Here is a 15,863-nt window from a genome sequence, read left to right as displayed (position 1 = left end):
TCCACGGTACCAGGGTGATATTATGCTGTGCAGTGTTTTGTATTGGTTGAAAGCTGCAGGCAGCTGGATTTGGACTTTAGGTGATTTTTAATCTAGTACCAATAATTTTTATGGTCCCAAACAGCAGAGTTCAGTGATAGCAGGGAGTTCTCTCTGTTTTGTTTTGGTGTTGTGCTACAGAACATTCTTAGTTATACACACACACGCACACGCACACGCACACACACACACACACACACACATCATTCATGTGTTTTGGTTTAAAACAACACCGGATTTGTTTGGTGCAAGCGAGTACCAAACTGACAAAGCTTGTATTGTGTTCGATACAAATACGAGTGTCACTTCACCCCTGAAGTAGAAAAGGGCAGGAGCTAAATGAGTACAAAAAAAAGAGACATTTTTGCATTGCAATCTGATACAATATGATCCCTGCTTTCATTTGTGTAAGTTGGAACCATGAGGGATACATCATAAAGACAGAACAGCATGAAATTACGAGTGAAGGACTAGTTGGTCCTTCTGGACAAACAAGAATCACTTACTCACTGAGCAAAGACTCAATTAAATAGAACAAAAAGTACAAAAGAATTTGCTGAGTGTACCTTTTCGGGTCTACCAACTTGTAGAGTTTCCCGCTGTGTGACTGTGCCATGCTTTTACTGCTCGCTAGAATGTAGACTTCACCTGCAAAAGTGAAACAGTCACAGCAAATTCCTGTTAATATTTTATTGTTAGATTACATACGTCTATTTGTAGCATGCATGCAGGGATAAGCAATTTATAAAAAGAGATAACATGTGACAAGACAGGCCAACAAGAGGATGAAAGGAAAGGACAGATGAAGAAAATAAATGTAGCTAAAGCTTCCACAATGCTCCACTACCCAAGGCTCTTTAAGAAAAAGTTTAATGGGACAATTGGGTACTCATGACTGGGAAACAGGCGGATAATTTAATGAGGAACAAGCCTGCAAGAAAATTCCATACGGGGATAAATTGTAAACATGTGTCTGTGAGGCCCCTTCATTGGGACATATAATTCTAGCGTTGCTGGCAAAGCATGAGCCAATGCAGGAATCTATAAAAAGCTCATCAAATAATAACTCCAAGACCTGGCAATAACAGCGATCCAACAGTTATGAAGCCTGTGAGAGCAATTCACATCATATGTACATTTTGATTCAAAACATCACAGCCCACAGACAACCATTTAGTAAGTGCAAGTGCATCTATCTCTGTTTACGTTTAGTAACTGTTAATTTCTACAGTTGTCCTGTTAGAAATTAACATCATTAGCAAAGCCAAACATTGCTTCAGACATTGTTTTGGAGCAATGACTTCAATATTGATTCTACTTTCCGTGTTTTAGGGACACTCATCTTTCCACAACACCATTTTGTATGTTGGAAACCGTTTCCCATATCATGTAAAATCTCAATCATTCTGCATTAAGGTCCTGATCTGGCACCACTTTCTTAAATCCTGTCAGAAAGCAATCGCATGCTAGAAAATCCTGCCAGGTCAAACTGCCATTGATAACACTTCTGTCCCAAGATGTTTCCATGATCTGGTCTTGATTGCAATATTTAGCAATAATACAACAGCCATATGATTTTTTTCTTTTTAAACTATTATTCACTCTAATTTAGAGGTGGGTGCTCCTCTTCCTAACTGAGAACGTTACTGCAGGACGCAGTGCTAAAAACAGCCACAGCGCCAAGAGCATAGTGCTTCACTGCAGTGTTTGTGAAAATATGTCGAAGTTGAACATTACCAACAAATTTTAATATTGTCTGACAAAAAACTTAAACTTGTTGGACATGTTAGCCTTGCAGATATATTGCCATTAAAAAAATCTTAAAAGCCACAAACGGCAACTATTATATCAAATTCTTATCTACCATGTTTGAACTGCAGAGTCAAATTTGCAAATGTCAGAGGTTACTATAATACCTACAAATAAATAGGTACAAATCTGCATCACACATCTATGCTGTCTTGTGTATTTCACAATCGTCCTGCCTGAGACCCTCCCAGGTCTGCCAGTTTGGCAGGTGTGGCTCAAACGATATGCAAACATTGACTTGAACCAAACTACACCAGACTAGCATGTGCTAAGAGCTAGCTTAGTGTAGTTTGTGAGGGGACCAAAGTCAAAGCATGAAGACAAGGCTCACTTCAGCTCCTCTTCAGGTGTGGGTCAATAATTTCTTAATATTGATTTGAAAAAATCGCAAAGACCGTTTTTCTGGCTGAATGCATACTGGTGTGGAGGGCCTTTTTTCTGAAAAAATACTTTTCATTCTCAGTTATTCAAGTCATGGTTATTGTGGTGCATTAATAAAAAAACTGTCATTACTTCTTTGATCTGGACAATGTCTCACCTCTAATCAAGAAGACATTTTAATGAGAAGCAGTTTTTTTTTTTTTCTTGAATTAAATCTCCAGCTTGGGCTGCACAGTGGCGCAGTTGGTAGCACTGTTGCCTTGCAGCAAGAAGGTCCTGGGTTCGATTCCCGGCCCGGGAATTTCTGCATGGAGCTCTCTAAATTCTCCCTAGGTGTGAGTGTGTGTGTGTATGGTTGTGTGTCCTGTATGTCTCTGTGTTGCTCTGCGACAGACTGATGACCTGCCCAGGGTGACCCCGCCTCTCGTAGCTGGAGAGGCACCAGCAACCCTCCCGACCCCATTAGGGACAAGGGTGAACGGACAATGGATGGATTTGATGAATCTCCAGCTTGGAAAATTTTATAAAATAAGAGACTAAAAGAATTATAATGAAGTAAAAATAAGCAGACTAACATATCTAATATTGGTCATGTAAATTGTTCAACTGCTTAATGATTAGTTTTTTAAGACTCTCAGTTTGTTAGCTGCAATGTGGATGAAGCAGGAAAGGACAAAGATTGATGGCTCAGTGACGGAGTAGTTTATTAGAGAGGAAGATGTGATCTTTGGGTTTCTGTTGCAGTACTCACCGAGTTCATCCTCTCCGAAACCCAAGACATGCCCCATGAGGGGAGAGGCGCAGGAAACCGAGCCCAGACACAGAGCCTTTTCCTGCCACTGCTCGCTGTCAGACGATGTGGCAAACGGAGACTTCTGGAGGATCCGTAGGTTACTGAGACAAACAAAACACAAAGAACACTTAATGTTGAGCTAAATTTTAACCCGAAACAAACTGGAACAGAAAGATTTATTTTACACTTATGATTCACAGTTCTTGCGACAAAGCCTGAGTGAATATCTGGAATCGGGCTGAACTGTTCTCATAATATGATTCAGGAATCAATCTTCTTTTCCAACCAAAGTCGCAATTGGTGTTATTTAAGACCTCCGCTTTGGTTTCAAAACAAACATCGTGCCGGGGCTTTTCTACAGCCGCAGCGCTGCACTCCCAAATGGTAATGAGACACAGAATTCAGCGACCACACATTGTTTTAAACACGGTGCCAACTCCTGATAGCGCACCAGCACAATATTTACTTCCTTTGCTTACTCGAGCGTCAGAGTTTGACATCAGCGAAGCAGGATGAATTACAAACCAAGGGAAAGTGTGAACAGCACAAGACAGGATGCCTAGGCTCCATTTACACTCATTGGGCAGTACTGCTGTGCTGATAGTAACAGAAAACCTATTTGCCCTACATGGATGGAACTGGGTGCAGCTACTTACTGCATGTGTCAACTATAGGAACAGATTTTCCCATTATCTTTTTCTTTTTTATTCTGATATCTTTATATTTCCTCTAATTTTGACTGTTTTTAAATCACTTTCCCACTAGAACAAATGTTGTTTCAGCCCTTTTCCTGCTGGAAACATACATTTAGACTGATTACTATAAAAAAGATTAAACACTACTTTGAGACACTTGGATCATCCCCTTATGCTTCACATGTGAAAATCAGTCATGCTTACCCGTTTCTATCTCCAAACACATAGCTGCCATACAGTCTCCTCGACTGGCAGCCCCTATAGATGAAACCCCCCACAGGTGGCGCTCCTCCACTGGACTGCAGGTCATACACAGAAGGCTCATTTTCTATGAAGGAATAAGGAGATATCGGTTTGATTTAAGCCCAACTTGATGAACTTAAAGACTGCTCGCTACCTGTACAAACAAATATAATTCAGCACAGTTTCCTAGAATGCAATGTTTAGTTTTTAGTGGCTCTTTATTGAATCTAGAAAAAAATGTGTTGCACTTTTAGATTAGATTAAATCCTATTGTCACTACACATGTCACAAGAAACTGGAAATGGGAAGGAGTAAATATATGATTTTAATTGTGAGTTAAATAGTAGGAAACATCTACTTTTGAGATGGTTTCATTAGTTACAAAAGAAAATCGTACTACTAAAGTAATGTGAATCATTTTCTGGGAAACAATCATTCTGGTAAATAAAAATTTAAAGGATCTTGGCTACTTTAAAAAAAACACGAGGAGGTGCATGCTTGTTTTTCAGTTGACCAGTCAAACTAGGGTGACTGGTCAGATCCCACATAAAACCAGATGTGAGCTGGTCTGAAGAAATAAATTTAGGTGAGAAATGTTGGACTAAAAGTGTCTTAACTGATACTCATTTGAAGAAGAGCTAGATCTCTCTCTGCTGTTCTTTTCAACACTTAGGCATCATCTTTCTAGCCATTATTGTTCAGAGCCTTTAAAGTATTTTTATGTGACCCAACTTACATTCCCTTTCACAATCCAAAATGCACAAAAAATAGGTTATCTCTGGTTCTAATTATGGTTTTTGACATTTACCCTTCCCTGGGATTTCTACATTTCTATGTAAAACAATGTGCTCTTGCGAAATGAAATTGATTTATAATAACAGATGTCAGTTTTAAAGGGATACATTTGAAAGGTTATCCAAGAGGCTGAAGTATTTCCATCTTGTACTCAAAATGTATTGGCATCAAACAAAACTCATGCAAAGGATGTGATTAGTTAATGTTATGATGGGCAACATGAACATTTTAGAACAGTGAGTTATTTCTTAACAAGATAAGTTAAGAATTATGACTCTTAAAAGAAAAACTTGAGAATTGTGACTCACCATAATCCTTCCCCTTAGTAACTTCTAATATTCTTCCTGCCGATGTGTTTTTACCACTGGCGTCTGTGCAGAGGATAACCAGACTGCCGTTGTCTGTCTGCAGCCGATCCACTGCACACCTTCAAAACACAGAACGCCAACAAATGCAGTTTAATAGAATCAAAGTAATTTATTCACATTTTGTCACATTAGAACCACTAACTTGTATATTTAAATGGAATTTTATGTGACGGACAAAATCAAAACAGCAAACAACTGAAGGGAAAGGAAGATGTTTCAGGAAGATGTCTGAGAAAAGCCTCGGAGGTTTGCTAGAGAAGTTTAGTGACCAATCAGCATCATGAAGACCAAGAAACACAGCAGATGGGTCAGTTTAATCATAGAAGCAGCCAAGCACCCCCTGGTAAGTTTAGAGGAGCTGCAGAAACCCTGAAGCTCACATGCAGATCAATACGTTTCCTAAATAATACAGTGAACTCTCACAACTTTCACAAATTTCATTATCTACTTTGCCCAGGGTCCTCAGGGTCTTTCATAATACACTGCACAGTTTTATCTGTTTATGATCAAAGTAGCAGCTGTCTATTTTTTTGATTATGTTTTTAAAAGCAGCAAAGGTTGTGATTATCGTATTGGCAATAAATCACTTGACTTGAGTTTGAGTGGGAGAGTCTGTCGGAAGGATAATCATTAGTGGTGCGTTCCACAAATCTGGCCTTTGTGAAAGAGAAACGTGAAGAAATCCAGATGCAATTTGCTACTCGCCATGTAGGGGACACACCAAACACGGGGAACAAAATGTAACTTGCAAAATGCTACATATGACGGAAAACTAACACCACAAATTTCCCTGAAAAAAGCCTCTCTGCATGAAACATGGTGATGGCAGCATCATACTGTGGGACTCTCTGACTACAGCAGGGACAGAGAAGGTGGTAAGATGCAATGAATGCAGAAAAAAATCTGCTGAGAGGTTGAGTGAGTGTTCCCTTCCTAGCAGGACGACGACCACAAATAAACAACCAGAGTTACAGGTCGACTGTTTATATTAAAGTTTATTAGCGTGTTTGACTGTTTCAGACCTAAATCAAATTTAGAGTTTGAGCTGATGCTCAGAGACAGCATCAATTAAATCTGACTGAGCTTGAGCTATTTTACCACGAATGGACAAAAAAAGTGAGAATCTAGGTTTCATAAGTGGCTCAGCCGTTCTTCAAAAGACTCATTTTACAAAGTGTTACCTGAGAGCACCCCTAGGTTTTTCCTAAAAGATTGTGAAAGACATGTGTTTGTTCCAGCAAAAACTGTGTTGGAGTTTGTGGTTGTTAATGTGAAGTCAAGTAACAAGGCAGTTCAAAGGGCTTTACACCAGAAAACCATCAGACAACATAACATTTGTCAAATGCCATCATCAAAATCATCAAACAAATATACATCAAATATGTTGGTCAATGTTCTAGTTACTACTAATCAAAGGCCGCTCTAAAGAGGTGGGTTTTTAGCTTTGATTTGAAGGAACTGAGTGTTTCAGCTATTTTGAAGTTTTCAGGGAATTTGTTCCAGATTAAAGGAGCATAAAAGCTGAATGCTTGTTGTCTATGTTTGGAAAAGCAGTTCTGGTTTTGGGAATGCAGAGTAGACCAGAACCAGAAGACCTTAGTGGTCTGGAAGGTTTATACAACAACAGACGATCTTAATGAATTCAGTCGTTCAGTGATTTATAAACTAACAGAAGTATTTTCTAAGTCTATTCTCTGAGCTACTGGGGGCAGGGGAAGGACTTTAGCACTGGGATTATGTGCTCTACTTTCCTGGTTTTAGTGAGAACATAATCAGCAGTGTTCTGGATCAGCTCCAGCTGTCTGATTTTTTTTTAGACACTGTTGCAGTAATCAATGTCACTGAAGGTTCAGGTATGAGTCCATCATTATATGCAGATTTCAGGCCTGATCACTAAATTCTAGTTGTAATTGCTGAAGTTGCTTGCTGACTAATGTGAAAGCTCAAGGGGTATAATTAAGTATCGCAACAAAACACCCCAAGAATCTCAGATGCATTACTGACCTGCCTGGGTCATGTAATCCATGTGCAAAGATCTCAGGTGGCTGATTGGTGCTGTTAAAGTACGGATTGTTCCGTGGTATCGAGTAGGACGACGTACAAATGTCCGTGTCCACGTCCACCCTTAGAATGGACCCTGTGAAATCACTGCATTCAAACACACACAATCTTCTGTCACAACACGGTGTTGAAAAGTTCTCGTTGTGATTCTTTTGACTTTTGATCTGACCTGAGTCCATCCATTTCCTCCATGTCGTCCAGAGTGATCATGCCGTCTCCCAGAATGATGTGCAGCAGACCATCGGGAGAGAACAGAAGCTGACCTCCGAGGTGCTTCCTGTGCAACTCAGCCACTTCCATCAGCACATGGGCAGTCCTGGTATCCACCTGGTTTGGGTTCTTCCTGCAAGCAGAGAAAAACGTTTTTACTTTGATACTGGACCAACAAAACCTCAAAAGACTTCCACAGACATTCCCAAGGTATTATGCTTTCGTATAATCCCATGTATACTAAAAGCTTATTAAACATATTTTGATGGTTGCTTGCAAGAAATGCAACAGTAAGGGTAAATGAAACATTACCATATAAAATGCTGACATTACTATCCATAACAAACTAAATGCAAAGTTTAAAACACTTTAGTTTCTGCAGATTTTCAGTTTGTCAACTGTAATATCTTTCGCAGGAAAAATACTTTGGGTGGGGAACAACTCAGACTTCTTCAAAGTGTTGCAGAACTATACTGAGAATTTGGTTGGACAGTGCCATCAACAAATGTGTTGTAACAGGTTAGGTGTTATTTTGGGTAATTCTAGGACTTTTGAAAAGCAGATTGCCAAAGAGAATCTACTTTAAATGTTGTTACTCCATAGAAATCCTCCATTTAATAACTATGTTGCCGTCACTAGGAATGCCTGGCAATACTATAATTAAGATTAGCTCATTGAGTGAAACATAGAACAGTGGTTAAGTACATTAAAACGTAGCATTTAAATACCTTCGTGAGAAGTTGCAGTTATCTTAAACATAAGTAATTATGAAAGGAGCGTTAGGTACCAACCCAGGTAAAATAGTGTCATCATCATAGGAGTGCTGCTCAGCACAACAAATTATAGAACATCATGAGTCTCCATTACACAAAGAGGTTGGTGTTTCTCTACAATGTTGCCCTTACAGCTTTTGTTGCTAATGTTAGTGGTAAAAATCTCAACTGATGAATGCCATTCATTTAATCATAAATATGTCTATAGACAACACTATCTGACACGCTATTAGCTGGAATTTGCAAAGGGCCAATCCGAGAGTGTTACTCTTTTTTCTTTACGCTGATTGGCTGAACTCCCAAAAGTGGAAATAAAGAAGACTGTAACTTCTGCAGTAATGCTAAGATGGGTTCTACTGTGTGTTTTAATGGATATTTGTGTAAATTTGGTGTAAATTTAGTGATGTGTCCTGCAAATCACATTAGTTCTCGCAGCTAGCTGCGTTCTTCATCGACGCACAAGCCGAGTGATCCACCGCTAAGAGTTGTCTGTTTGAATTTTGTGTTTGACAAGTTCAGAGGATGAACCTATTTTAATGAACATTAAAATAGGCATTAAATAGGTATTAAAATTGTGGATTTCATCTAATAATTGGTTGAAGTTCCAATCCCCTGTGAATACCAAGGTCTACTGTATGTCTCCACCTAAATTTTGCAGATCAACAGATATTGTTTTATCCATTCTTCTTTTCAAAAGGGCAGAAGCTCATTCAGGTTGGACAGTGAGTATCTGTGAATATCAGCTTTCAAATGTCTCAAATGACTTTCAGTTTAATTTATTTCTCAACTTTTACAGGGGCTTTTGAAAACTGGGATGCGTTTTGATCTATACCGAAAACTAGAATTGTCCTGCTGGAAGGTGAAAGGTTTTGATTGCACTGTAATATCATCCAGCTTTCCTTCTGACCAGCTTTTAATCTTTATTGTACTGCCATGAGGGCATTTCTGATGTAATGTTAGTTTTCACCACACATTTTTGTATGTTGGCCAAAGGTCTCAACTGAATGCAGACCTTATCCCACCTGTTTGCTGTGACCCCTGCATGTTTTGTGGCAAACTGGACTTCCTTCTTCCATATAGGCCAGACCTACTGAGTCTAATAGTGTCGTTTAGATATTGTTTTGTAGCCTTTGCCTCCTTTAAATGCCTCCATCACACTTACACCGACTTGTTTGCTTTGTTTCTTTGTCTTTACGAGGTTAATTATTAAATATGTTTTTCCAAAAAGCAAGCCTGTCGCAGTAAGAAATTATTGCATGTTAAAACAACAATATCGTTGTTTATTACAATAATTTCTGGGACAATTTACTGTCCAGCAAAATTTGTTAACATGACATACCTACTAACAAAACCCTGAGATTAGATTATGGACCAGAAGAGAAATATTTGCTTACACAGCAAATATTTAGCTTATATGAAGATAAAACATAATTTTCCTTCCACTTCACAAATTTGGACTAGATTGTGTTGATCTATCAGATAAATTAAAATGTTGTTGTTTTAACCTTTAAATGTGAAGAAGTTGACACGATCACTCTCAATGTTTTGAAACAACAAATATTTTCAGTAAAAAAAAAAAAAAAATCTAAAAGGGAAATATATCTGTTAGAGAGTTCTCCATTACCTCGAAACGGTGTATTCAACCACACGGAGAATGTGGTCGTGCGGTCCGATGGCCCAGCGCTCTTGGTTGGTGGTGTAGGAGACGTAGAGCTTGCCATTCTTCTTGTAATTGGGGTGGAATGCCAGGCTTAGCAGGCCCCTTTCATCACCACTCTGCAGTCAGATGAGAAACACAATAGATCCAGGAGTTAATTATGTCCCTGCTTGGCTTCTGCTCCATGGTGCGGGGCTGGAATCACCCCCCTCAGTCATATTCATCATCACTAACATGCCAGCTCCACACACCCAGCACCCTCTATTCTCCCCCCTTTTTTTTCAAACTTGTCTAATCCTCTTTTATATTCGTCCATCACATTCCCCTTTCACTGCTCTGCTTATTATCTCATTCTCTCTTTTCCTACACAGCATTGTTCTGCTTCGCACCTTCGCCAGGCCCCTTTAATATACCATTACAGGCCATTATAAAACAGTTGACTCTGGGCAGAACTGCACTGCCGAGCTTTTCCTGCAGCCTGGTTATGCGACGCTCGGTCCCTCCCGGTGGCCTCCATTGTGCAGTGATTTGTGTGTGTAATCTTTGGGGGATATTTGTGAATACTACCCTGAGTGGCTGGAAGAATTTATTAGCTCACTCACAGTTCATAGAGAACACAAAGAGCAGAGTACTTCAGTCCGTGCTTTTTGCTCCCCAATCCTCCTGTTTCCTGATTCGCTCAAAAATCCATACAAAATTAAAGGCGGGGATGTACGGGGGGGAAGAGTTAAAGTAAGGGAAGGATGAAAAAAAGGAAATCTAAACAAGGAGAGAGCTGCCAACTCCCACTGTCTTGGCAACATGTTTAGAAAACATCTAAATTGCTTGTGTAATATGTAAACCTTTGTCTCACCCTGGAGGCAGTTACATCGGTTGTCACTATCCTGGTGGTCTGCCCATCATAGTTAGCCGTAATAATCAGCTATAGCATTTCATTCCCCAGGCAAAGTGAACCGGGTCAGCCTCTTTCTCCTATATGCTCCCTGATTTTTTTGTCCACAAAAGAATCAACAGAATACAAAGCTGAGGTGTGATGAATGTTTATATGATGTGACCATATAAGGATGTTGCTTAAAATTGCTTGACTTGTGAGGTTTTTTTTTTTTTGTGGACTCAAAGGCGCACAGGTATCTATTTTTGCTGTTATGAATAAATGAAAAGACATATGTTTGGGTGTGGCTCGGAAAGGTCTAGCTTGTCACAAACCCATGAGAGTACACAACAACCCAAATGTCCACTGTTACAACAGAGAAAGCACTCTAAGTTCCAGTATGTAACAACAGAGACCAAAGTAATAATTTAGATGATGTTTTCACAACCTCATTATAGAGAGAAATATTGAGCAAGTTGCTGAAACCCTTGACGCTCCAGAAGTCAAAGATCATCTGCCAAAAAATATGAATAATAGCAAAACATGTCAGATTCCTGAAGTGCTTTATGGATGTGAAAGCAGTACAATATTCAGATGGGTGTTAGTCAAAGCAGAGATGGTTCTGTTTGCCAGATATTGTGAATATTGGAAGAAAACAGTGCAAACTTCACCTTGAAAGGTTAGATCCATATGATGGAAATGGATATGCAGTGACCCACATCCCCAAAATAAACTTGTGACAGGGAATGAAGCAAAGAGGCATAGATCATGAGCCAAACGGGAGACCACCAGGACACACAGAGGTTTATTGGGCTGAAATATTACCTTCCTTGCTAATGACTGACTCGTTCAGCAGCAGAGGAACAGCAGAACTGGCAGCAGAGCCATAAGAAACAAACACTGCATCCGAAAGCAGTTTGAGAAGATAGCTTGATTAAAAGAAGACAAAGTACCACGCCGAGATTTCTTAAAACTAAGCACAAACTGCTGCCAAATCTGCAGTAGATCAGATTCTGTTCAGATATTTGAAAAGTCATACTGCGCCCAATAAGATCAGTGCAAACAGTGTAAAAACGTCTCAAAATGACAGTTGTAGAATGAACTTACTGCCAAGTACCACAGAATAAATAAAGAACTACTGCAACGCCTGCACCTAGTTGTAGTTTTATATGAGATGTGTCTTTTGTATTTCCTGTGGCAGTGTGTTAGGACCCCCGCAGGACCCTTGTGGTTAGATTAGGTATTTATCTTTCCTATGCAACACTGATTACTGATATGGGACACCTGAGGACCTGGTAAGCCCTTCGGTTATTTAAACCCTGACTGCCAACTAACTTGTCTCTGCCTTCTCCACCGGTATGCTGCTGCTGCAGCTGCCGCCTTTTGCTTTATAGATATTTTGACTGCACATTACAACACTGATTTTATTTTATTTTATTTGTACTGATTTCTCACTTCATATTAGGAACTTTGACTTTTTTTGCCTCAGCTTGGGTTAGAAAAAAATATGGATTTTAGAATTTAAACTGGTTTTTTTTGTGACCTTTAAGATGGGACATAACAACTGTGTAATCGAAATTGAATAATTGGATGCTTGTTGCTCTTTTAGTAAGGTAACAATTGGAGCTTGTGGCCTTATATTGTTTTGTGAAGATTATGACTCTTGTTGGCACTGGCAAAAGTATTTATTCATACTGACAAGACGATGCAGTCCAGCTGAACTTTGTTGGTTATAGGAAAACCTGTGTAGCATGTTTGCTAGTCTTTGCTAAAGGTTTTTCATCCATCTGTTTTTGTTTGTTGCAGTCATTAAGTATAAGTAGCGTACTTAATGAATCTAAGTCATTAAGTATGGCTCTTTAGTAGTAGAAGGCACACTTCTCCTAATGTGCTAATAGCGGAGCTAATATGACCTATTTGTCATCAATACTATACATCAATTTATGTCTCTGTACAAAGAGACCACTGGTGTGGTTTGCCACAACATTGACAGTCGTAAACAGGAGTTCGGAAACCTGGTCACTGACAGACATATTAATGCATTTGCATAAACAAAAATAAATCTGTTTTGTTTCCCACTCATAATCTGCTCATTTTGACTGGAAAAGGTCTAGCCGACAGACAGTCGCTTTCATGTACAACATCTGGTCGACTGCACCTTCCTGGTGGAGGTGTGCTGAGGTGTGCCTGTGTTTATTTGTACTGTAGAATGTAACCACTCTGAAGCAATTGGTAAATAAAGTTTTACAGCTCTGATTTACTGTTGTGTTCAGCATCTGGAACTGTCTTGCGTCTTCAGCTCAAATGTTGCTGATCCGTCTATCTTTCACTGAGTGTGTGTCTTTTTCATTAGGTCAGGATGCAGGAGCCAAGAAAATAATGTTGAAGTTGCAAACAGCCAGCAAGTACTACTGCTTATTCCGCCTTTAAAAACAAATTGCGCTGGTGAGCCCTGCTTTATAGAAAGCCTTGATGTCGACAGAAGACAGAAATAATAGCAAAACACCATATTTTTAGTCGAATTCTTGTAATTAAATGGAACCGCAAAAAGACTTGAATGGTTTATGTCCGCAAAGAGAACATAGACGTCACAGAGCAGCTTACTGTTTACAGAGGTAAACAAGATGAAGGAAGCTAATAAAAAAAAAAAAACACAACTAATAGCGATAGCCTTTTATGGACTTTGACTGCAAATCCTGTAGAGAAGTCTGGATGCATAGTCGGTACCAGGAGAGGTGTGAATGTCACGTGTTGCACTTCACTGACACAATCACTTCAGAACTATAATTTTCTGCCATTTATGTCCAGATTTCTTACATCTGGCTTCTTCTGTTGCAGAATTTTGATCCATGTCTCACGTCAATGACGTAAAAGTTGAATAAAATGCGGCATGACATGCGTTTTGACTCCAGACACTTTCAAAACTATCAGATTATCCAAATTACTACCAAATCAGATTTTTGGGGGGTAGAAAGAGACAATTGAGGCATTCAGAATATCATAAAAAAGCTGGAAATGGGGCGTGCTGTGGTGGCGTAGGGTATAGCGCGACCCACATTTGGAGGCCTTCAGTCCTCGACGCGGCAGTCATGGATTCGATTCCCGGACCCGGCCAACGTTTGCCGCATGTCTTCCCCGCTCTCCTTCCCTCTTTCCTGTCAGCCTACTTTCAAATAAGGGACACTAGAGCCCACAAAAGACGCCCTTGTGGGGGAAAAAAAAAGCCGGAAATGGATTGCATTTGCCTCCTCAGTATGTAGCCAAAGTTCACTTTTCAGTGCAAAATTCCACTTTTCTCCAGTCACAGCTATAGGGATTTACACCGGTCACTCTTCCATGTTTTCTGCATAAGGCATTTAAAACATTTATTTTTCTAAACTACAAAAGGTCTGAAACTCCCAGGTTTACGGACCCCAGACTATGGCTTAATTCAAACCTCACTCATCACTCTGGTATCTGCTTAACCCCAAAGCCTGTGTGATGTAAATGTCATCATCTTTACCACTTTTAGTGGACATATCATGCAGGCATCTAAAAAAAGTGTTTCTTGCAGCATTTACCAGAAGACATGCTTTGGGGATTTCCCTGGTATTAGGTTAAACTCTGTGATTAAATCCTCATGCAGGTTGTTTAAACGCAGACATTGATGTGTCATATTCAACATGTAATTATCTGGAATAGATTCTGTTGGTCAGAGTATTTCGTAGATGTGATAATGCTGGAGGAAGCGTCAGGGCAAAGAATGGAATTATTGGACCTTCGTCCAAACAGAACACCCACAGCGACGGTGGAAGCCTATATAGACCCAGCATGCTATTGTTTCTGTGCAGTTTGTCTTAATTGGTACTGGGGGATCCATGACGTATGGTAGAGGGGAGACAAGCAGCAGGAAACAGAACATGGCAATCAAACCATTTGCATGCGGCTGAAGATAACCTGCTATCTGCCCCGTCCCCTGAGTGCCTGCGTTCCTCTCTCTGTATAAAAGCAGCTCCATCCTGTTGATGCTCCCAGTAAACACCTCAACCCTCCCTGGATCACTACATCACTTGTTGCCGGGGTCTTCTTCCGGCAGCTAACATCACAGAATAGGACTCCTGGGGTCGGCAGAGGATTGAGCCACATCTAATTGTCATAATAAGTCACTTTATCACAGCCAGTTTGGATTGAATGATGATAAGAGAGCTGAGAAGAGCAGGAAGTTTATCCCGCAGGGTGTAGTTTCATTTTCAAATGCTGTGCTACGTTTGACTCCATATAAACAAAGTCTCTTGTCAGTGGAGGAGCAAGGGGCGTGCAAGCTGGATAAACTTCCTGTCTGGGAGTGTGCCCCTGAAAACATCCCTGCTATTCCATCTCCTTGTGCAATCTGAAGTATTTCTGGACATTTTTCAAATTCAAAATCTGATTACGCAAATATTATTGATGGAAAATATGTTTACAGAATGTAATCCGGAGGCCTGAAGTTTCTTTGAAGCTGAGATACTGACAATAAATTATTTTGAAAAGAGTTTTTGGAACATATGTTTAGTATCAAAATGAAACAACAAACTTTTCAAATGTTATTTCTGATGCAAAAAACTGGGACAATAATGGCTAGTTAGTATAAGTTATGGCTTTACTGCCTGGAGTTTATGACATATCTGAGACACTTGTTCACGTGCCCTCTGAAACCAAATTATCATCTCACGGTCCTCTCTCCAACTCTGCAGGGTTATGGCTTAAGGAATTTCTGTAAGGACATGTTCTTCTGGAAATATTTAGAAAAAAATATGTATGCATGCAATTTATGGCCAGTTTGGGATATTTTAATTTCCATGTTATTCAGTAACTGCCCTAAAAATAACCTCATTTTATCTTTTTAAATATGCAACAGCCTGAGTTCTTACCCCTGTCTGAACATGAGGTCAGGAAAAGGCAAAAAATTTCTTAACCCGTGTGGCCGGTGCGACCCCGGTACCAGGGGCAGCAGCACTTCCACCAACAGAAATTAATCCAAACATATGCTATAGGTCACAGGTGTCAAACTCCAGTCCTCGAGGGCCGCTGTCCTGCAGTTTTTAGATGTGCCACAGGTAAAAAAACACCGGAATGAAATGGCTTAATCACCTCCTCCTTGTGTAGATCAGTTCTCCAGAGCCTTGCTAATGACCCAATTATTCTATTCA

General features: G+C 39.9%; 1 protein-coding gene across 2 annotated transcripts in view; it reads right to left on the bottom strand.

Annotated features, from left to right (window-relative positions):
• Positions 1–15,863, bottom strand: part of LOC122829282 (hedgehog interacting protein) — a 39,850-nt gene that overhangs the window by 12,764 nt on the left and 11,223 nt on the right. For both annotated transcript variants that reach the window (XM_044113717.1, XM_044113718.1), the window contains exons 5-11: positions 9,792–9,943; positions 7,354–7,527; positions 7,128–7,271; positions 5,064–5,182; positions 3,922–4,045; positions 2,981–3,123; positions 606–687 (exon numbers count right to left, since the gene is read on the bottom strand). In XM_044113717.1, the coding sequence (XP_043969652.1) occupies positions 606–687; positions 2,981–3,123; positions 3,922–4,045; positions 5,064–5,182; positions 7,128–7,271; positions 7,354–7,527; positions 9,792–9,943 (938 nt within the window). The remainder of the gene's footprint in view (positions 1–605; positions 688–2,980; positions 3,124–3,921; positions 4,046–5,063; positions 5,183–7,127; positions 7,272–7,353; positions 7,528–9,791; positions 9,944–15,863) is intronic.

The sequence above is a fragment of the Gambusia affinis genome, linkage group LG04 (genome assembly GCF_019740435.1).
Source record: "Gambusia affinis linkage group LG04, SWU_Gaff_1.0, whole genome shotgun sequence".
Taxonomy (NCBI): Eukaryota; Metazoa; Chordata; class Actinopteri; order Cyprinodontiformes; family Poeciliidae; genus Gambusia; species Gambusia affinis.
Note: the sequence above shows the minus strand (reverse complement) of the source record. Positions and strands in the feature narration are given on the sequence as shown.